Source organism: Pristis pectinata, chromosome 30, assembly GCF_009764475.1.
Source record: "Pristis pectinata isolate sPriPec2 chromosome 30, sPriPec2.1.pri, whole genome shotgun sequence".
NCBI lineage: Eukaryota > Metazoa > Chordata > Chondrichthyes > Rhinopristiformes > Pristidae > Pristis > Pristis pectinata.
In genome coordinates this window covers 2871810-2896148 of record NC_067434.1, presented here as the reverse complement: position 1 = coordinate 2896148, position 24339 = coordinate 2871810, and the positions used below count along the sequence as shown (strand labels likewise).

Here is a 24339-nt window from a genome sequence, read left to right as displayed (position 1 = left end):
CCCTACAGTTTGAGAGGGAGAAGCTGAAATAAGTTGTAACGGTATTACAGTTGAGTAAAGGTAACTACAGAGGCATGAGGAGGGAGCTGGCCAGAGTTGATTGGAAGGGGGCACTAGCGGGGAGGACGGTGGAGCAGCAATGGCAGGAGTTTCTGGGAGTAATTCTGGAGACACAGCAGAATTTTATCCCAAGGAAGAAGAAGCATAGTAAGGGAAGGACGAGACAACCCTGGCTGATGAAGGAAGTCAGAGACAGCATAAAAGCAAAAGAGAAGGCATACGATATGACAAAGATTGGTGGGAAGCCAGGGGATTGGGAAGCCTTTAAAAATCAACAGAGGACAACTAAAAAAGCTATAAGCAGGGAGAAGATGAAATACGAGGATAAACTAGCCGATAATATAAAAGGAGATTGCGAAAGTATCTTTTGGTATATAAAGAGTAAAAGAGAGGCAAGAGTGGACATTGGACCACTGGAAAATAACACTGGAGAAGTAGTATTAGGGAGCAGAGAAATGGCGAAGGTATAGGTAATTTGTGTCAGTCTTCACAGTGGAAGACGCCAGTAACATGCCAGGATTTGAAGAGAGTCAGGGGGCAGAGGTGAGTGTAGTGGCCATTAGTAAGGAGAAGGTGCTACGGAAACTGAAAGGCCTGAAGGTGGATAAATCACCTGGACCAGACAAACTACATCCCAGGGTTCTGAAAGGTGTAGCTAAAGAGATTGTGGAGCCATTGGTAATGATCTTTCAAAAATCACTGGAGTCAAGGAGGGTCCCAGAGAACTGGAAAATCGCAAATGTGACACGCCTGCTTAAGAAGGGAGAGAGGCAAAAGACAGGATATGATAGGTCAGTTAGCCTGATCTCAGTGGTAGGTAAGATTTTAAAGTCCGTTATTAAGGATGAAATTTCGGAGTACTTGGAAGTACATGATTAAATAGGGCAAAGTCAGCACGGTTTTGTTAAGGGAAGATCTTGCCTGACAAATTTGTTAGAATTCTTTTAGGAGGTAACAAACAGGTTAGACAAAGTAGGGTCAGTGGACGTTATTTACTTGGATTTTCAGAAGGCCTTTGACAAGATGCCACACACGAGGCTGTTAAATAAGATAAGAGCCCATAGTAATAGAGGCAAAGTACTTGCATGGATAGAAGGTTGGCTGACTGGCAGAAGTCAGACAGTGGGGATAAAGGGGGCCTTATCAGGATGGCTGCCGGTGACCAGTGGAATTCTACAGGGGTCAGTGTCAGGACCACATCTTCTCACTTTACACGTTAATGATCTGGATGGAGGAACTGAGGGAACTCAGCCTTTTCTCCTTGGAGAGACGGAGGATGAGGGGGGACCTGACAGAGGTGTATAAGATGATGAGAGGTATCGATCGGGTAGATAGTCAGAGGCTTTTCCCCAGGGCTGAAATGGTGGCCACAAAAGGACATAGGTTTAAGGTGCTGGGGAGTAGGTATAGAGGAGATGTCAGGGGTAAGTTTTTTACTCAGAGAGTGGTGAGTGCGTGGAATGGGCTGCCGGAAACGGTGGTGGAGGCGGATACGATAGGGTCTTTCAAGATACTGTTAGATAGGTACATGGAGCTGAGTAAAATAGAGGGCTATGGGTAAGCCTAGTAATTTCTAGGGTAGGGATATGTTCGGCACAGCTTTGTGGGCCGAAGGGCCTGAATTGTGCCGTAGTTTTTCTATGTTTCTATGTAACTGATGGCATTGTGGTCAAGTTTGCAGATGATACAAAGTTAGATGGAGGGACATGTAGTGTTGCAGAGGCAGGGAGTCTGCAGAAGAACTTGGACAGGTTAGGAGAGTGGGCAAAGAAGTGGCAGATGAAATACAGCGTAGGCAATTGTGGGGTAATGCACTTTGGTAGGAAGAATAAAGTTGTAGACTATTTTCTAAATGGGGACAGAATTCAGAAATCAGAGGTGCAAGGGCACTTTGGAGTCCTAGTTCAGGATTCCCTTAAGGTCAACTTGCAGGTTGAGTCAGTAGTAAGGATGGCAAATGCAATGTCAGCATTCATTTTGGGAGGAATATAAAAGCAAGGATATACTGCTGAGGCTTTATAAAGTGTTGGTCAGATCACATTCGGAATATTGTGAGCAATTTTGGGCTCTGTATCTAAGTAAGGATGTGCTGGACCTGGAGAGGGTCCAGAGGAGGTTCACAAGAATGATCCTGGGAATGAAAGGCTTTGAGGAGCATTTGATGTCTCTGGGCCTGTACTCGCTGGAGTTCAGAAGGATGAGGGGGGAATCTCATTGAAATCTACTGAATACTGAAATGTCTGGATAGAGTGGATGTGGAGAGGATGTTTCCAGTAGTGGAAGAGTCTAGGATCCGAGAGCACAGCCTCAGGAAAAAGAGATGTCCCTTTGAAACTCTGAAAGAAATTCTTCAGCCATAGGGTGGCGAATCTGTGGAATTTGTTGCCACGGTGGGCTGTGGAGGCCAAGTCATTGGGTGTATTTAAGGCAGCGATTGATAGGTTTTTCATCGAGCACTGGTCATCAAGTCATACAGCATGGAAACAGGCCCACCGAGTCTGTGCTGACCTTCAAACACCCATTTACACCAATCCTACACCAAACACATTTTATTCTGCCCACATTCCCATCAAATTCCCCCAGATTCTACCACTCACCTATACACTGGGGGCAACACAGCGGTAAATTAACCTCCCAACCCGCACACCTTTGCGATGTGGGGGGAAACCAAAGCAGATGGAGGGACCCCTGTGATCACAGGGAGAATGTGCAAACTCCACGCCCACAGCACCAGGGGTGGTCCGCTAGCTTAATTGTAGTAATAGAGCAAGTGTCATGAGGTGCAGATTGTACATTTCTGCTGCTGATTGTCCACAGTGCCTCATGGGTGCCCAGTTTCGAGCACCCAAATCTGCCCTGGGTCTTTCTCATTCAGGACAATTGTTGTTCTACACAAAGTGATGGGGGTCTTTGGTGTGAAGATCGGACTGCTGTTTCCATAAGGACACTGTGGTGGTCACTTTCATCAATATTATCAAAAACAGATGCATCTCCCACAGGTTGGTTGATGCATTCAGGGACTTTGTATTTTATGTTCACCACCCACTGTCAACCCAGACTGGGATCTGTGTTTCTCATTGAAATCCCCCTCTGTAGTTTGTTCCTCACTATACCGTTTTTCTTCAAGTGCCTGTGTTGTTTTAATGTCTTGAGATTTTACAGCTCTAGGGATGATGCTGAGAACTCTGGGATCACATGTGGTTTACCAAAGAGCTGCACCCGGACTCTGCCTGTTCTTGATTGGTAAAGGGGTTAAAAGTTATAGGGAGAAGGCAGGAGAATGGGGATGAAAAAAACATTGGCCATGATTGGGAGAGCAGACTTGATGGGCTGAATGGCCTAATTCTGCTCTGAGATATAGGAGCACTTCCTCTGGCAGCTCGTTCCATAAACTGACCACTCTCTGGGTGCAAAAGTTGCCCCTCAGGTTCCTTTTAAATCTCTCCTCTCTCACCTTAAACCTGTGCCCTCTAGTTCTTGATTTCCCAAACACGGGAAAAAGACTGTGCACATTCACCCTATCTGTGTCCTACATGATTTTATACGCTTCTAAAAGATCATCCCTCATTCTCCTAAGCCCAAATAAATAAGGTCCCAACCTACTCAAGCTCTCTCCATAACTCAGTCCCTTGAGTCCCAGCAACATCCTCGTAAATCTCCTCTGCACTCCTTCGAGCTTAATGACATCTTTCCTGTAGCAGAGTGACCAAAAGTGAACACAATATTCCAGATGCGGCTTCACCAATGTCTTGTACAACTGCAATATAACCTCCCAGCTTCAATACTCACTGCCCTGACTGAAGAAGCCCAGCATGCCAAAACCCCTTTTCACCACCCTGTCCATCTGTGACGCCACTTTCAGTGAGTTTCATTGTAGTTATGGATAGGGTTAGAGTTGGTCTTCAAGTTAAAGTCCTAAATTGGCAGAAGGCTCATTTCAATAGCGCAAGAGAGAACCAGGAGAATGGAGAATGGGAGCAGATACTTGAGGGTAAAACAAGATCTGAGAAGTGGGAGTCTTTTAAAAGAGGGTTATGTAGAGTTCAATGACAGCATGTTCCAATAAGGGTGAAAGGAAAAGATGGCGAGATTAGGACACCTTGGACGACAAAGATTATTGACAGCCTGATCAGGGAAAAGGAGGAAGCATAGGAAAGATAAAGGCAACTGCAATCAGGCAAGGAATACAGAGAGTGTAGGAGAATGTGAAGGACAGAAAAAGTAAGAATAAGGGGAATCCTAAATCAATCTATAATTACATTAGGAGGAACAGGGTAGCTAGGGAAAGAGAGGGTCATGTTAGGGACCAAACAGATAATATGTTTGTGGAGCCAGGGGATGTGGAAGAAGTCCTAAGTGGATGCTTCTTGTCTGCATTCACCAAGGAGAAGGACACGGAGGACAGCAAGTTCAGGATGATTGGGCGATGCAGGTATTAAGAAAGTGGAGATATTAAATGTCTTGGAACACAATAAGACAGATAGGTCACCAGGGCTGAAGAGATCTGTCACAGTACACAATGGGATACAAGGGAAGAGATAGTTGGAGCCCTGACAGAGATTTATGCATCTTAGTTAGCCACAGGTGAGGCAGCTGGGGACTGGAGGAGAGCTGATGTTCCTTTGTTAAAGAATGCCAGAAGGCTTAAGAAAGGTAAATACAGGCTGGTGGGCCTTACGTCAGTGGTAGGGAAATTGTTGGAGAAAACTCTCGGGGCAGTGGTGGAAGTATGCTATTCTAGTTTGAAGTTTGTGACCAGTGGTGTACTGCAGGGATCAGTGCTGAGACCTTTGTTGTTTGCCATTTATATTAACGATTTGGATGTAGGAGGTTTCCAGATGACACAAAAATTGGTGGTGCTGTGGATCATGAGGAAGGTTGCCTCAGGCTACAGTAGGATACAGATCAGTTGGAAAGTTGAGCCGAGCATTGGCAGAAGTAAGATTTAACTGATATCTTGCACTAATTAAATGCCAAACTAAACTAATCCCTTCTGCCAACATAATGTCCATATCCCTCCATTCTCTGCACATCCATGTGTCTAAGAGCATCTTAAATGCCTCCATCGTATCTGCCTCCACCACCACCCCTCTCGGCAGTACATTCCAGGCACCCACCGCTCTCTGTGTAAAAAAAAAACTTGCTCCACATATCTCCTTTGAACTTAACCCCTCTCACCTTAAATGCATGCCCTCTAGTATTAGACATTTTGACCCTAGGAAAAAGAAACCGGCTATCTACCCTATCTCTGCCTTTCGTAATCTTATAAACTTCTATCAGGTCTCCCTTCAGCCTCCGCCGCTCCAGAGAAAACAACCCCAGTTTGTCCGACCTCTCCTTATAGCACATGCCCTCTAATCCAGGCAGCATCTTGGTAAATTGAATTGAATGCAATACTCCAGATGTGGCCTAACCAATATTTTATAAAGCTGCAACATAACTTCCTGACTCTTGAAGGTGGACTCTTGCAGGAGGTGGTGGTGAACCACCTGCTTGAACCACTGCAGTCCTACTGGCAAAGTGTACTCATAGTGTTGTTAGGGAGGGAGTTCCAGGACTTGGACACAACGATGATGCAGCCTCTGTGCACCAGTGGTGGAGGGACTGAACATTTAGGGAGGTAGACAGAATACCAATCATTGTGATTGCTTTGTCCTATTATTTAGCTTCTTGAGAACTGTTGAAGCTGCAGTCTTCCAGGCAAGTAGACAGTGTTCCATCGCACACCTGACTTGTACCTTGCACATGGTAAAAAGGCATTGGAGTGTGGGGAGGTGAGTCACTCACCATAGGAAACCCAGCCTTCTACCTGCTCTTGTAGCTACAATATGGTGCAGTTGAGTTTCTGGTCAATGGTGTCCCCAAGATGTTGATGGTGGGAGCTTGGCAATAGTAATATCACTGAATTTCAAGCATAGATGGCTGGACTCAGTTTCATTGGTACCAAAGACACAGGCAGGAAGGGGGATGAGGTCCTGCAAATTGATTTTAGGGAGTTAGGTAGTAAGTTAAAAAGCAGGACTTTCAGGGTTGCATTCTCAAGATTACTACTTATGCCAAATGCTAGTGAGGTGAGAAATAGGAAGATAGTGCATTTCAATACGTGGCTAAGGAGCTGGTGCAGGAGGGATGGCTTCTGATATATGAATCACTGGGCTCTGTCCAGGGCAGGTGGGACCTGTACAGGAGGGACGTGTTGGACCTATACTGGAGGGGAACCAATATCCTTGCAGGGAGGTTCGCTGGTGCTACTTGGGAGGGTTTAAATTGGAGTGGCAGGGGGTGGGAAACAGAGCAGCAGGGCAGCGTGGAGGGGTTGAGGGGTTAATTCCGCTCCCCATTCCCACACTGACATGTCTGTCCACAGTCTCCTCCTCTGCCAAGTCGAGGCTAAATGCAAATTAGAAGAACAGCACCTCATATTCCATATGGACAGTCTCCAACCTGGCGGCATGAAGATCGAATGTTGAAACTTCCAGTAGCGGCTTCCCATCTGTCCCCTTTCTCTCTCCTCCTGATCCACCTGGGCCCCATCACCCTCTCTCTTTTCCCCCCACCCCTTCTCCATCTGCCCATAACCCACACACTCCTCCCATTGGTTCCCTTCCTCACCTCTATCCATACTCCATCTTCTTCTCCTATCATATTCCATCATTTCTGTCCTTTGTCACTTCCACCTATCACCTTCAGGATTCTGACATCATTCACACTCCCCCCCTCCCCCATCTATCACCCCCCTCACCTGGATCCACCTGTCACCTGCCAGCTCTTGCACCACCGCTTCCCTTCACCTTCTTATACTGGCTATCTGCCCTCTTTCTTTTAGTCCAGATGAAGGGTCTCAACCTGAAGTGTTGACTGTCCATTTCCCTCTAGAGATGCTGCCTCACCCGCTGAGTTCCTCCAGCACTTTGTGTGTTGGACCATACTGGACTTTGCTTTGGGAAATGAGTCTGGCCAGGAAACTGTGGGAGAGCATTTTGGGAATAGTGAATACAACTCCTTAAGTTTTACGGTAAGTCTGGACATTGTGGGAAAGTACTAAATTGGGGGAGGGCAAATTATGACATTATCAGACTGGAGCTGGAGGGAGATAATTGGGAGCAGCTGTTATCAGGTAAGTCTACACCTGACATGTGGGAGTTCTTTAAAGACCAGGACTGGCACGTTCCAGTAAGGTGGAAGGACAAGAATGGCAGGGTAATGGAAACTTGAATGACGAGAGAGGTTATGAACTTAGTCAAAAAGCAAAGGGAAGCGTATGTAAGATTTAGGAAACTAAAATCTGACAGGGCCTTTGATGAGTATAGAGATAGCAGGAACGAGTTCAAGCTGGGGATTAGGAAGGCCCAAGGGAGCCAGGAAATATCCTTGGCAAGTAGGATTATAGAGAATTGTAAGGCATTTTATACCTAAATTAAAAAGAAGAGGATAACTCGGGAGAGGGTAGGACCACTCAAGGATAAAGGAGGGAACATGCTTGGAGTCAGAGGATGCAGGTAAGGTACTAAGTGAGTATTTTGCATCAGTATTCATCAAGGAGAACGATATGGAGTACAATGAGAGTAGTGTGGGGCATACTAATGCGTTTTGAGATCAGCAAGGTGGTGGTGCTGGGTCTTTTGAAAAGCATCAAGGTGGATGTTTCCACGGCCTGATGGGATATATCCAACGTTATTGAGAGAGGCAAGATGGAAGATTGCTGGGGCCTTAACAAAGATCTTTGTATCTTCACTAGCAACAGGCGAGGTCCCAGAGGACTGGCGAGCAGCCAATGTTGTTCCTTTGTTCAAGAAGGGAAAAAAGGGATAATCAAGATAGGGATAGGCTGGTTAGCCTCACATCAGTGGTAGGGAAGTTTCTGCAGACGATTATTAGCGATAGGATTTATGGGCATTTGGGAAAACATGGACAGTCAGCACGGCTTTGTGTGGGTCAGGTCCCGTCTTACTAACTTGAGTGAGTTTATCAAGGAGGTGACAAAGGTGATTGATGAGGGTAGTGGATGTTGTCTACATGGACGTTAGTAAGGCATTTGACAAAGTCCCTGATGGTAGGCTCATCCAGAAGGTTAAGGTGCAAGGATTCCATGCTGACTTGGTAGTTTAGATTCGGAATTGGTTTACCCATAGAAAACAGAGTGTAGCGGTGGAAGGGTGTTATTCTGGCTGGAGGTCTGTTACCAGTGGTGTTCCACAGGGATTGATGCTAGGGCCTCTGTTGTTTGTAATATATATAAATAACTTGAATGAAAATATAGGAGGGTTGGTTTGTAAGTTTGCAGGCAATACAAAGATTGGTGGTTGTGGACAGTACAGAGGGCCGTCAAAGGATACAGCAGAATATTGATCAGTTACAGATATGGGCAGAGAAATGGCAGATGGAGTTTAATCAGAGCAAGTTGAGGTGTTGCACTTTGGAGGGTCTAAGGTAAGGGGAAAGTATGCACTTAATGGCAGGACTCTTAACAGCATTGATGCACAGAGGGATCTTAGGGTCCAAGTCCACAGAACACTGAAAGTGGCCATGCAGGTAGATAGGGTGGTAAAGAAGATGTATGGCATGCTTGCCTTCATTGGTTGGACAATTGAGTATAAGAGTCAACAAATAATCTTTGGTTAGGCTACACTTGGAATATTGTGTGCAATTCTGGTCAGTCCATTACAGAAAGGATGTGAAGGCTTTGGAAATGGTACAGGAAAGGTTTGCCAGGATGCTTCCTTGTTAAAGGGTAGGAGCTAAAAGGAGAGGTTGGACAAACTAGGGTTGTTTTCTCCAGATTGTCGGAGGCAGAGGGGAGACCTGATAGAAGTTTATAAAACTATGAGAGACATAGATAGGGTAGACAGTCAGGATCTTTTTCCCAGGGTAGAAATATCAAATACTAGAGGACATGCATTTAAGGTGAGAGGGGGAATATAAAGGAGATGTGTGGGGCAAGATTTTTTACTCAGAGAGTGGTGGATGCCTGGAATGAGCTGCTGGGGGGAGTTGTGAAAGCAGATATGATAGTGGCGATTAAGAGGCTGTTAGATAGACGCATGAATATGCAGGGAATGGAGGGACAGGGATCGTGTACAAGCAGAAGAGAATTAGTTTAATTCAACATTGTGTTTGGTGCAGGCATTGTGGGCCACAGGGCATATTGCTGTGTTGTGCTGTTCTATGTAAATATTGCATCTGGTATTGTCTGGCACTTCTGTAGTCCGAATGTAACTTGCTTGCAGTAAGACTCCTACCCAAATGATGCAGACACAATGCCTGCGCGTGTAATTCCTGTCACACACAGGCATTGTGTCTGCATCATTTGGGTAGGAGTTATAAATGAATAAATTGAAGATATTGAGTTATGTTCCTCATTTTCAAAATTAATTTTAAAAACATTCTTTGGTCACCTGTGATGTCTTTTTCCCCGTGGTCTGTTCATAATCTGAATATTATGGACAGAGTGATATGGATATTTCAATAGGCAAAAACAGTCAAGGCAAGAAAATGAATGGAACATCTTAATGAGGAATTGATATGCAAGCCCATGGACAGATGAAATACTTACTCAACTTTCTCAGGCACTGGAAGATTTCGATGACTAAATGGAATACCTTGGATATGCAAACTATTTGGCTTTGTCTGTACCATCCCAATATGTGTCTGCTGAACCTGTATGAAAAAGAAATAGGGCAGACTGGAATAATGAATTACATTTATATATCTTTAATGGAGAAAATCACCCACAATGAAACCAAAATACCCACTGAACCAAAAAAGATACTGGAAATAGCAACCAATGGTCAATGAGATGTATTATATATTTTAAGAAGCATGATCGTATGAAATAAGCATGCAATGGCAAGATGTGGGGCCTAAGCAGCGGGAGGTTGGGTGAGCAGAGGATAAAAAGCAGAAGGAATCAGACTTAATCTACAATATAGTGGGGACTGTCAGAGAACTTAAAGGGATAAGATAGATGAAGCCCTTGAAGACTTAGCATTTTATGTTTGAGATGGAGGGGAACCAGGGTTATGTAGATCAGCACAGACAGGACCGATGGCTCAGTCCGACTTGGTCTGCTTGGGCTGTTAGTTTCACTGCGGAAGGCCATTGGAAATTGACAAGCAATTACACTTGTGCAACAAAACGATTCAAACAATGTAGTACACAGCCTTTAGTGTTTTTAGATGGCAGTAACAAACTAAACATAGCTAATAAAAACACCTTTATTTTTGAAAATCCTGTAGGTAAAATAACTTGGTTACTGAGAGTCTGGAACTCTCTAGCCCCTAACCCCCTTCTTTCCATTGACACAATTGTTTTTATAATGTTATCTTCTACACATGAGATTTCTTAGGAACACAAGCCATCGGTGAGTCTGCGCTTGGAGTACTGAGTGCACTTCTGGCCCAAGGATGTTACTGGGGCTGGAGGGCTTGAATTATGAGGAGAGATAGGATTGGCTGGGGCTGTTTCCCCTGGGGTGCAGGAGGCTGAGGGATGACCTTATAGAGTATTGAGGGGCATAGATAAGGTGGACGGTCACAGTATTTTTCCCCAGAGTAGTGGAGTCTAAAACTAGACGGAATAGATTTAAGGTGAAGGGGAAAGACTTAAAGGGGGCCTAAGGAGCAACTTTTTCACAGAGAGGGTGGTGGGTATGGAACGAGCTGCCAGACGAAGTGGTAGAAGTGGGTGCAATGACAATGTTTAAAAGACATTTGGACAGGTACATTGACAGAAAAGGTTCAGAGGGATATGGGCCCAATGCAGGGTCAGGTGTGCATCTCGCATGGCACAGACGAGTTAAGCCGAAGGCCCGTTTCCATGCTGTAAAACTCTGACTTTATGAGATTTATGAGGCAAGTTGTTTTTACACAGAGAGTGGTGGGTGCCTGGAATGTGCTGCCAGAGGTGGTGGTGGAAGCAGAAATGATAGCAACATCTAAGCAGCATTTAGACAGGCACACAAGCAGGCAGGGAATGGAGGTCATGGACCACAATGTCACAGATGATGCGCTGGTTGATGAATAAGGTTTCTGCTTCCACTCAGGCAGAGATACAGAACAACAAAACATGACTCAGAGATTGCAATGAGTTCCAGTTAGATCCACAGAGTCTCAGATTCTTTCAGGAGGGAGTTCTCTAGAGACCAAGTGAAGCACAATAAGTCTGAGTGAAAGATTACAGGAAAACTCTTTGGGTCAGAGACTACTGCAAGTTCCCAGAGTAAGTCAGAAATTATAGTGAGTTCTACTTTTAAGTCAGAAATGTAGTGAGTTCTTGGGTTGCACTAGAGAATATGTCAAGGAACCGACTAAAGAGCAGGCCATCTTAGACTGCATGTAATGTAATAAGGAAAGATGAATTAGCAAGTTTCTCCTTCCACAGATGCTGTCTGACCTTCTGACTTCTTCCACCATTTTCTGTTTATATTTGAGATCTCCAGCATCTGCAGTTTTTCTGATTTTAATTCACATTCTTGCTGTGCAAGGCCTGTTTGGGAGGAACAACCATACATGATAGAATTCTTCATTAAGATGAAGAGTGACGTAGACACTGAGACTAAGGTCCTGAATCTAAATAAAAGAATCTATAATGGTATAAGGCAAGAGATGCTTTGAAAGATTGGGAAATGTTATTTATGTGGTTGGCAGTAGATTGACAATAGCAATAATTGTTCATTCCAGTCTGGTACAAAAATCAAATTGGCTCAATCATGGTGCAGGAAATGCTCAGCAGGTCAGGCTACATCTGTGGGAAGAAAATCAGTCCTAACATTTCAGATTGGCAACACTCATCAGAACTGAGAAAGAGAAATTAAAAAGGTACAGAGTGCTTCTTGAGACAGGACGTAGATAATCCAACCAGAGGAGGGGCCAGACTGGACCTGGTGTTGGGAAATGAGTCTGGCCAGGTGACTGACCCTTCAATGGGGGAAAATTTAGGAAACAGTGATCACAACTCTTTAAGTTTTAGGATAGCTATAAGGATAAGTATGGACCTTGTGGGAGAGTATTACATTGGGGGAGGACAAATTATGAGAGTGTCAGGCAGGAGCTGGGGAGAGTTAATTGGGAACTGTTGTTTTTGGACAAGTCCACATCTGACAGGTGTTCAAGTTCAGGTTTAAGTTTATTGTCACGGGCATACATACCCAGGGTATAAATGCCACCAAAATGAGCTTCATGCAGCAGCAGCACAAGACAAACATGAATTACATAAACTTAAATTAACATAAATTATACATAATTTACACTGCACAGTAAACAAAAATAAACATAACAGCATTAGTGCAAGTTGAGGGAAATGTGGCCCGAGGTAGAATTTGGGCCTATCAGGTCGGTTCAAGAACCTGATGGCACTGGGGAAGAAGCTGTTGTTGAACCTTGAGGTTGGGTCTTCAGGCTCCTGTACCTCCTGCTTGATGGCAGCAATGAGAAGAGGGCATGGCCCAGATGGTGGGGGTCCTTAACGATGGATATCATCTTCCTGAGACATCGGCTCTTGTAGACGTCCTCAGTGGTGGGGAGGGGTGTACCTGTGATGGAACCGGCTGAGTCCATCACTCTCTGTAGCCTCTCGCATTCCTGTGCACTGGAATTCCCAGAGCAGGTTATGATGCAATCAGTCAGTCACTGTACATCTGCAGATGACATGCCAAATCTTCTTAAACTTCTAAGAAAGTAGAGACACTGGCATATTCTTTTCATGGTTGCATCTGTGTGTTGGGCCTGGGATAGATCCTCCGAGATACTGACACACAGGAACTTGAAGCTGCTCACCCTTTCCACTGCAGACCCTTCAACTGGTGCTAGTTCTCCTGACTTCCCCTTCCTAAAGTCCACAGTCAGTTTATTCTTCATCAAGCACCTTCGCTCCATGTGCTGCAACAGCCAGGATCTCCTGGTGGCCAGCCATTTTAATTCCACTTCTCATTCTCACACTGACATGTGTGTCCATGGCCTCCTCCACTGGCACATTGAGGCCAGACGTAGGCTGGAGGAACACAACCTCATATTCCGTCTTGGTAGTCTCCAACCTAACAGCATCAACATTGATTTCTCTAACTTCTGGTAACCACTGCCTTGTGTTTTCCCTACCTCCACCCTCTAGTTTACCTTCATTGTTGTGGCCCCCTTCACCCCTCCCCCACCCTCACAACCTGCCCATCTCCTTCCCTTTACTCCACGGCCTACTGTCCTCTCCTATCAGATTCCTTCACCTTCCTTTTGCCTTTTCCACCTATCACCTCCCAGCTTCTCACATTATTCCCTTTCACCCCCCTCCCCCACCAACCTTCCTTCCCCCTCTCACCTGGACTCACCTATCACCTGCCAGCTCCTGCTCCTTCCCCTTCCCTTTCATTCTGGCTTCCTTTCCAGTCCCAATGAACGGTCTCAGCCCGAAACGTCAACTGTTCATCTCCCTCCACAGATGCTGCCTGACCTGCTGAGTTCCCCCAGCATTTTATGTTTGTTGCTCCACAATCAGTTCCTTGGTTTTGCCGACATTCAGCACAAGGTTGTTGTTACAACACCACTCAACCAGCTGACCTCTCTCACTCCTGTACGCCTCCTCATCACCATCCGTTATTCTGTGGTGCCATCAGCAAATTTGTGGATGGTGTTGGAGCTATGCTTAGCCACACAGTCATAGGTATAGATGGAGGAGAGCAGGGGACTGAGCACACAGCCCTGAAGTGCGCCTGTGCTAATGGTCAGTGAGGAGGAAAAGACGAGGTTTCTGGTGGTACTGATTGTGGTCTCCCAATGAGGAAGCTGAGGATCCAATTGCAGGGGGAGGTACAGAAGCCCAGATATAGCAGCCTAGCGCTAAGTTTGGAGGGAATGATGGCGTTGAACACCGAGCTGTAGTTAATGAACAACAGCCTGACATATGACTTCCGGTTGTCCAGATGGTCCAGAGCAGAGTGGAGAGCCAGCGAGACAGCACCTGCTGTAGACCTATTGTGGCAATAGGTGAACTGAAGTGAGTCCAGGTCCTTGCTGAGGCGGGAGTTGATTCAAGCCATAACCAATCTCTCGAAGCACTTCATTACAATGGATGCAAGTGCTACCGGATGGTAATCGTTGAGGCAGGTCACCCTGCTCTTCTTGGGCACTGGTACAATTGATACCATCTTGAAGCAGGTGGGAACATCAGGTCACAGAAACAAGAGGTTGAAGATGTCCCTGAATACTCCAGCCAGTTGGTCAGTGCAGGTTTTTAGCTGTCAGGGCCTGAATCCTTGTGAGGGTTCACCCTCCTGAAGGATGATCTGATGTCAGCCTCTGAGACTGAGATCACGGGGTCATCGGGTGCTGTGGGGACTCACATGTGTGTCATGATTCTCCCTCTCAAAGCGTGCATGAAAGGCATTAAGCTCATCAGGGAGTGATATGTCATTGCCGTTTATGCTATTCGTTCACACCTTGGCAATGGCATGCAAGCCTTGTGACCGCTGTCGAACGTCTGTTTGTTTCTCCAGCTTCACCTGGAATTGCCTCTTCACTCTCGTGACAGCCTTCTGGAGCTCGTACCCGGACACGAGCAAGGTCCCAGAGGACTGGCACGTAGGTAAAGTTGTTCCGTTGTTCAAGAGGAAAATAGGGACAACCCTGGATATTATAGACTGGTGAGTCTCACGTCAGTGGTAGGGAAGCTATTGGAGGGGATACTGAGTTCTCTGCCATTTGTGATATACAAATATGAAAACATGGATGGTGCAATAGTAAGTTCTCAGACAATACAAAGATTGGTGGTGTTGTGGATAGTGTAGAGGATACAGCGGGATATAACTCAGTTGCAGATATGAGTGGAGAAATGGCAGATGGAGGTTAATCCGAGCAAGTGTGAGGTGTTGCACTTTGGGAGATCAAATGTAAAGGGAAAGTACACAGTTAATAGCAGGACTCTCAACAGTGTTGATGTACAGAGGGATCTTGAAGTCCAAGTCCATAGCTCCCTGAAAATGGCCACACAAGTTGACAGGATGGCAAAGAAGGCATATGGCATGCTTGTCTTTATTTGTTGAGGCATTGATTCAAGAGTCAGGAAGTTATGTTGCAGCTTATAGAACTCTGGTTAGGCCCCATCTGGATTTTGCATTCAATTCTGGTCTTCCCGTTATAGGAAGGATGTGGAGGCTTTGGAGAGGGTGCAGAAGAGGTTTACCAGGATGTGCCTGGATTAGAGGGCATGTGCTATAAGGAGAGGTTGGACAAACTTGGGTTGTTTTTTCTGGCGCAACAGAGGCTGAGGGGAGACCTGATAGAAATTTATAAGATTATGAGAGGTATAGATAGACAGCTGGTATCTTTCTCCCAGGGTCAAAATGTCTAATACTAGAAGGCATGCATTTAAATTGACAGGGGAAAAGTTCAAAGGAGATATGCGGGGCGTTTTTTTTTTTACACAGAGGGTGCTGGGTGCCTGGAATGCGCTGCCAGTGGTGGTGGTGGAGGTAAATACGACAGAGGCGTTTTGAGAGACTCTTTGATAGGTACATGAATGTGCAGAGAATGGAGGGATATGGACATTGTGTAGGCAGAAGGGATTAGTTTAATTAGGCATCATTAGTTCAGCACAACATCGTGGGCTGAAGGGCCTGTTCCTGTGCTGTACTGTTCTATGTTCTAAAGTAGATAGATCGGACAAAATGCACATCAGCTGGGTTAATGGGGGCAGTGAGAGGGCTGTGAGACAACCTCCAGAAGGTCAAGCTGTACAAATGGAGAGAGCAAACCTGAACCAATATCACAAATGGATGACTGGCAGAAACAGCCAGTTCTGATTCAGACAAAGTGAGTTACCTGAAGTTAGACAATTTGATATTGAGTCTAGAAAGCTACAATGTGTGCAGATGGAACCTTGCATTGGGCCTCATTGTAACAGTGGAGGAGGCCATGATCAGGTAATTGCGAGTGATAATGGGATGGAAGTACTCTGCAAAGCATTTGGTTTCTCCAGTGCAGAGGAGACTACATTGTGAATACCGATTGAAAGTGAATCACCAATTTACCTGAAAAGTCTGTTTGGGTCCCTGAGTAGTGGGAAGAGGCGACAGAACAGTATTTGCATGTGAAATTGCCATAGGACATTTGGTGGGGATGGAAAAACAGAACAGGGAGCTGTAAAAGGAATAGCACCTTCAAAATGCTTAAAGGGGAAGGGGGGTGGGGATACGTGTCTGGTGGTGGAAACTTGTTGGAGCCAGCAAAAACTGTGAAAGATGATCTGTTGAATGCAGAGGCTGGTGGTGTGGAAGGGGAGGTTCAGAGCAACTCTGTCCTTGATCTGCCCAGGTGGAGCGAGGGTAGAGCAGAGCGTGAAAGAAATGAGCTGCAGTCAAGGCTATGTCCAGTTTGGCAGATGGGAAGTTCAGGAAGAAAGAAAACCTTTCAGCAACTGCTGTTGCAAAAAGTCTCATCGTCAGAGCAAATGCAACAGAGACAGAGAAACTGGGAGAATAGAATTGAGGATAGGAGGAAGGTAGAACATAGAACATAGAACAATTACAGCACAATTCAGGCCCTTCAGCCCACAAAGCTGTGCTGAACATGTCCCTACCCTAGAAATTACTAGACTTACCCATAGCCCTCTATTTTACTCAATCAAGGTAGCTGTGGGAGTTTTAGGCTTGTTATGGATATTTGTGGTGAGGTCATCACCCGAGATGGAGAGATGCAGAAAGGATTCAGAAGTTCCATGCCGTATGACTCTATGATTCTAAAGGGAAGGAAATGTCAGGAGACTGACCATCTGAAGGTGAGAGCAGGGTGGAAATTGGTAGCAAAGTGATGAGTGTAGGAAACAAGCATCAATGCACCGGAAAAAAGAGTTGAGGGGGGGGGTACATGCTGAGACTGGGGCCAGTAGGATTAAGTCAAAGGTTGTTCCATGCAGCTCACAAAAAGACACAGCTTGTGCCTTGTCGATCCCCATAACTACACCTCTGATCGGAAGAAACTGAGTGGAGTTGAAGAAATTGTTCAATATGCGGACGAGTTCAGTCAGTGTTGGTGGAAAAGGCGGAGGGCCCTCAGCCCCTCCTGATGTAGAATATAGCAAGGCTGGTTGTGACTGTTGAAGTCGTGGAGGACATCCCAGGTTTCATGGATACAAGTGGGAAGGGTCTGGACCAGAGGAAGAAGGATGGAGTCAAGGTAGAAAGAAATAAGTTTGGTAGGGCAAATGCAGGCTGAAACATTGGGTATGCCTCAACAGTCCTGTTTGTGGATCTTGGGCAGAAGGTAGAAGAGGGCAGTGCAAGGCCAAGGCACCACAAAATTGGAAGTTTTTTTCTGTTCATTCAAGGGACGTATACTCTACAGGCTGAGCCAGCATTAAATTGTCCATTTCTAATTGCCCTTGAGAAGGTGGTGGTGAGCTACCTTTTAGAACCGTTGCAGTCCTTGAGGTGTGGATATAACCACAATGCTTTTAGAGAAAGAGTTCCAGGATTTTGACCCAACCCTTCCCTGAGGAAATGAAGTCCATGGTTGTCTGGGAGACCATGGCCTGATGTATGGTGATAGGATTATGGTCCAGAGGGAGGTATGAAGATGTGACTGAGCCGATGTTTGGCCTCTGCATTATAAGACCACAACTGCACCTTTACTGGCAGGTTGGACAATTTTAGAAAGAGTAGATTAGACTGAATGAGAGGAGTAGAAAAATCAAGGCAGTCAATGTGCTGTTGGTAGTTGGCAATGAATAAATCTAGAGAGGATTAGAGGCCAGAGGGTGGGATCCAGGTGGTTTGGGAATTCTGGATATGGGAGAGAGTCCACAGTCTAGGTGAAGGCTCCTCACCAAAGACATGAGCATGGAGTTGGAGGTGGTGGAAGAATAGTTCAATGTCAGCTGGGTTTGAAATTGATAATGATGAGGACATAGGGAAATGAAGCTGAGGCATTTGCTGAGAATTCATCATCCAGGATCCAAGAATGGAAGATGGAGAAAGGAACGGTGAATACATGGCAGGGGGTGGAATTTGGGGGACAGATGGGGTCAATGGAAAGTGAAGGGGGATTAAGGTCAACTGGGACAATGGAATCCAAGAACTATTAAAGTCTGAGATCTTTGATGTCTGTAAGGAAGGAAAAAATGTTGTCTATTGCAACACTGATGGAGAATAAAATGGAACTGCGGACTATGAAAGCTTTGAGATACAGAGAGTCAATGTTATTGCAGAGGGAGGTCAAGGGTATGCACGTGCTGACTCATGGAATGACGTGTGGATCTCAGGATGCAATGAGAACACTGCCTTAAGAAGAGGTGGAAAGTTTGAATATACCTGTGATTCTGAATACTTCCAAATGTGAAGGGTGGAATTTCAGTAGGAAGCCATGTGGAATGAGATCAAGCCGAAGTATAGAAAGAGGAATGTTTAAAAGGAAATAAGGAGGGAAAATTCTCTGGAGGACAAGATTAAAGAAAATTCCAAAGCATCTTAAAAATACATTACGGAGAAGCGTGTAGCCTGGGAAAGAAGGGAATTGTGGTTAGGGACCAAAAGACAATCTGTGCTGGAACCAGAGGATGTAGGTGAGGTCTTCATTGGACATTCTTATCTGTTTTCATTCAGGATAGGGAAGTTGTAGTCGCAGAATTCGGGGAAGAGGGTGGTGAATTCTAGAACATACAGTATAAATGGGAGGAGGTATTAGATTGGTGCATAAATCCACAGAACCTGATGAAGTGTATCCCAGCCTGCAGCAAGAGGCAAGGAAAGAGATTATTGGGGTCTTGACTGTGAGTTTTAAACCTTTATTTGCTACAGATGAGGTACCAGGTAACTGGAGAGCAGCAGAAGTGGTACCCTTATTCAGGAAGGGCAGCAGGGAAAAGCCAAGTATTACAAGCCCGTGAGTCTAATATCAGTGGTAGGGAGGTTATTGGAACAAAATTGAGGTGCAGGATTAATCTGCACTAGAAGGGCAGGGATTAATCAAAGGTAACCTTGTGTGTGATCATGTCTGACCATTTTGATGAAAATTTTCAAAGAGATATCAGGATATACTGATGAGGTTAATGAGGTTGATGTAGTCTACATGAACTTTTGTAAGACATTTGACAAGGTCCCATATGGGAGGCTGGTCCAAAAGGACATTGATCCCATTTTTTTTATTCCCATACACACTCATCAACTTCCTGCAGATTCTACCACTCACCCACACACAAGGGGCAATTTACAGTGGCAAATAACTTATCACCTTGCATGTCTTTGGAATGTGGGAGGGAACTGGAGCGTCCAGAGTAGAGCAATGCGACTACAGGGAGAACATGCAAACTCCACACAGGCAGCATCGGAAGCCCACATCTCCACAGTGCCTCTGTGTCACTCCTAAATATTGAAGGACAGAGGAGCATAAGTGTACATCCCTGAAGATGGAACAGTTAAGAAGGCGAATGCGGGTGCTCCGGTTTCCTCCCACATTCCAAAGATGTACGGGTTAGGAAGCTGTGGGCGTGCTATGTTGGCGCTGGAAGCATGGCGACACTTGCAGGCTGCCTGCAGAACACGCTAAGCAAAAGATGCATTTCACCGTGTGTTTCGATGTACATGTGACTAATAAAGATATCTTATCTTACTTGCCTTCATTAGTATTGGTGTAGATTTTAGGTATAGGGAGGTTGTGGTAAAAATTTATAAGACACTGGTTAGGCACAGCTAGAGTACTGTTATGACGCAAGTAAACAGGCAAGGAGAGGATGGATTGACTCAGAGTGTTTTCCCTGGAGCAAATGAGGCTGAGGGATGACCTTATAGAAGTTTATAAAATCATGAGAGGCATAAATCAGGTGAATGGTCACAGTACTTTTCCCAGGGTAGGGGAGTCTAAAACTACAGGGCATAGGTTTGTGAGAGGGGATCTGAGGGGCATGGATAGGGAAGGTTCAGAGAATATGGGCCAAATGCAGGCTAAAGGGATTAGATCAGGTAAGCACCTTGGTCAGCATGGGTAAGTTGGGCTGAAGGGCCTGTTTCCAAGTTATATAACTCTATGACTCTAAATGCCTCATAATTGTTGCAATCATATCTGGTTCTGGATTTTTTTTGAGGATTTAACTAGTGGATTGGATGGAGGACTAATAACTGGATATTTGGGTTTTCAGAAGACTATTGACAAGGTTCCACCTAAGAAATTCGAATGCAAAATTAAAGCACATGTGATTTGGGGTAAGGTAATGACATGGAAAGAGAACAGACAGGAAGCAAAGAGTAGGAATAAATGGATTCTTGTCCATCTAGTAGGAGGGACTAGTGGGGTACTGCTGGGTTCACAATATGCATCAAAGATTTAGATGAGGAAATTAAATGTAATATTTCCAGGTATGTAGATGACACAGAACTGGGGTGGGAATCTGAACTGCGAGGAGGATTCAGAGAGGCTCAGTCTAAGTTAGTGGGCAAATATATGGCAGATGCAGTATAATATAGATACAAATCTGGTTTGATGTTAAAAAAGGCAGAAGATTATCTGATTGGTATAAGACCGGAAAAGGAGAGGTGCAATGAGATTTGTGCGTCCTTGTACACCAGTCAAGGAAAGTAAGCATGCAAGTGCAACAGGTAGCTAAGAAGATAAGCAGTAATTTGGGCCTTCACAGCAAGAGGATTTGAGTACTCGAGCAGGAATGTCTTACTGCAATTGTACCGGTGAGCCCACATCTTGAGTATTGTGCACAAGTTTGGTCTCCTGATCCTGTAATGGAGAGAGTGTAATGAAGATTCACCAAAGTGATACCTGACATGGCAAGGTTAATGTATGAAGGGAGATTAAATCGATTAAACCTATACTTGCTAAAGTTTAGAAGAATAAGAGAGGACCTCAATGAAACTTGATGGGACTGGATAGACTAGATGCTGGAAGAATGGTCTTGTCGGTAAGCAAGTTCAGAAGCAGCGGTCACAGAAAAGGATATGGAGACTGCAATTTAGGACTAATTTTTCCCAGAGAATCGTGAACCTGTGGAATTCTCTGCCTCAGAAGACAATTGTGGCCAAATCATTAAATGAACTTACGAGGAAATTAGATGTGGTTTTTATGGCCAATGAGAATAAGGGATGTGAGGAGAAAGCAGGAACAGGGTACGGAACTGGATGATCAGCCATGAACACATCGAATGACAGGAACAAGCTTGAAGGGCCAAATGATCTACTCCTATTCATGTTTCTATGACTTCTTGTCGATCATGGGTAGCAGACAGGCTGGATGAATAGATTGATGTGGATGGAACTCCCATGCATGATTATCAGTGAGCTGCTGAATCCCCCGTGCTCTTTCCATCCATCACTCCTTCTTTATATTAACTTACATTTATATACTTTACATGCCTTCTTGAACACAGAACCAGCCAGCATAAGAACAGGCCCTTTGGCCCACCATGTCTGTGCCAACTATGATGCCAGCTTAAACTAGTCTCATCTGTCTGCACGTGGTCTATATCCCCCTGCTCTCTGCCTGTTCATGTACCTTGTCTAAATGCCTCTTAAACATTGCTATTGTATCTGCTTCCTCCAGTGTTCTTGGCACCTACCACCCTGTGTGTAAAAAGACCTTGCCTCCGAGATCTCCTTTAAACTTCCCCCTCAATACTTTAAATCTGTGCATTCTATATTTGACATTTCCACCCTAGGAAAAAGACTCTTGCTCTTTATCCCAATTATGCCTCTCATAATCTTATATATTTCTGTCAGGTCACCCCTTAGCCTCCAATGTTCTAGAAAAGGCAATCCAAGTTTGTCCATCCTCTCCTTATAGCAAATACATTCCAATCCTGATAAACCTCTTCTGCACCCTCTCCAAAGCCTCCACATCCTTCCTGTAATGGGGCGACCAGAACTGCACACAATACTCCAAATATCGCCTAACCAAAGTTTTATACAGCTGCAACATGACTTGCCAACTTTAATGCTCAACACCCCGACTGATGAAGGCAAGTACGCAGTATGCCTTCTTCACCACCCTATACATTTGTGGCACCAGTCTCAGGAAGCTGTGGACTTGCACTCCAAGATCCCTCCGGACTTCAGTGTTTCTCAAGGTCCTGTCATCCACTGTGTACTTTCCTCTTGCAGTTGACCTCCTGAAGTGCAACACCTCACACTTATCTGGGTTAAACTCCATCTGCTATTTCTCCACTCACATTTCCAACTGGTCTATATCCTGCTGAATCCTTTGACAACCTTCCTCACTATCTACAACTCCACAAATTTTTGTGACATCTGCAAACTTACTAATCACTCTCACATTTTCATTGGAATCATTTATGTACATCACAAACAACAAAGATCCCAGCACTGATCGTTGTGGAACACCACTGGTCACAGACCTTCAGTCAGACAAACAACCACTACCCTGTCTTCTATGGCCAATAACATTTTGCATTTAATCTCCCAAATCACCGTGGATCCCATGTGGCTTAATCTTCTGGATCAGCCTACCATGAGGGACCTTGTCGAATGTCTTACTAAAGTCCACGTAGACAACATCCACTGCCCTGCCCTCATCAATCATCTTCGTCACTTCCTCAAAACACTCTATTGAAAGTTGGCCTTCAGATGACTATGAGGCTGTTTCTTTTCCCCTCAGGCATGGTGATACTTCCAATCTAAGAACACTTTGCATTTAAGGTTATTAGCTCCTGGATCTAAATTTTTTTAAATTAAATTTTATTTACAGCGTGGTAACAGGCCCTTCCGGCCCAACAAGTCCGTGCCGCCCATTTTAAACCCCCAAATTAACCTATCCGTACGTCTTTAGGATGTGGGAGGAAATCGGAGCACCCGGAGGAAACCCACGCAGACACGGGAGAACACACAAACTCCTTACAGACAGCGACAGGAATCGAACTCTGATCGCTGGCGTTGTAATAGCATTGCGCTAACCGCTACGCTACCATACCGTGCTATTCTTAGCTGTCCTGGTATTTTAAAGTCATAGAGTCACAGAGTCATCCAGCATGAAAAGAGGCCCTGGAGACAGTGCTAACCACCAAACATCCACTTACACTAAATTCAGACTAATCCCATTTTATTTTCCCCAAGAATCTTTTCAGAGCTGTCAGTTATGGTGGATTTCAGGGCAGTCCAGATGCTGTGGATACTGTGCCTTCCTGTATGCTTCTGAGACTTGGACTATTTAAAGTCCAGGGGCTGAAGGGCCTGTATTGTGCTATATTGTTCTATGGTTCTAAAGCAGGCATCTCTTAAAGATGCCACCCAAGCTGTCTCCGAAAAATCTTCCAAATATACCAACCAACACTAATGTCCTTTCCAGGCCAACATCCACAACAATTAAGGTTCTAATTACACATCGTTGGCTCCATTGGGCAGGCGATGTCACTTGTTTGTCAACAGCAGACCTTTCAAGAAGAGGAGCAGGGAAAACCTGTGAGCCTTACATCAGAAGTAGGAAAGGTATTGGATACAATTCTGAGGGACAGAATTAATGATCATTTGGAAAGGCAGGGATTAATCAAAGATAGTCAACATGGTTTTGTCAAGGGCAGATCTTGTCTGACCAATCTGACTGAAATTTTTGAGGAACTAACAAAGTCTGTTAATGACGGCAGTGCAGTAGATGTGGCTTACATGGATTTCAGTAAGGCTTTGGACAAGGTCCCACATGGGAGACTGGTCCAAAAGGTTAGGGCCCATGGGATGCAGGGCAAGATGGCAATTGGATCCAAAATTAGCTTGGCAATAGGAGACAGACTGTGATGTACAGGGTTCCTTTTTATGATTGGATGCCTGTGACTAGTGGTGTTCCATACGGATTGATGCTGGGACCCTTGCTGTTTGGAGTATACACAAATAATTTGGATGTTGATAAGGTGGCATTATCACACAAGGTTTGGTACTGTTGTTGATAATGTGGAGGGTAGTCTTAGGCTATAGAGTGATATTGATGTGTTACTGAAATGGGCTGAGAAGTGGCAGATGGAGTTTAACCCTAATAAATGTGAGGCAATGCTGGGACATACAGCATGAATTGTAGGGCCCGGGGGTATTTAGGAATGGAGGGACCATAGTGTGCAAATCCAAAGATTCTTGAATATGGCAGCATAGGTAGATAATGCAGTTAAGAAGGCAAATGGGATACTGGCCTTCATTAGTCAGGGCATTGAATAGAAGAGCCTAAACATTGGTCAGACCAGCTGGAGTGCTGCATGCAGTTCTGGTCACCACACTATAGGAAAGATGTGATTGTGCTGGAGAGAGTGCAGAGGAGATATATCCAGATGTTGTCTGGAATGGAACATTTCAGTTATGAAGAG

The 24339-nt window shown here is 45.0% G+C and overlaps 1 protein-coding gene across 1 annotated transcript in view; it reads right to left on the bottom strand.

Moving 5' to 3' along the window:
• LOC127584555 (protein FAM149B1-like) overlaps window positions 1–24339 on the bottom strand; it is a 123299-nt gene that overhangs the window by 19515 nt on the left and 79445 nt on the right. The window contains exon 9 of the mRNA XM_052041328.1: window positions 9614–9717. Within this exon, the coding sequence (XP_051897288.1) occupies window positions 9614–9717 (104 nt within the window). The remainder of the gene's footprint in view (window positions 1–9613; window positions 9718–24339) is intronic.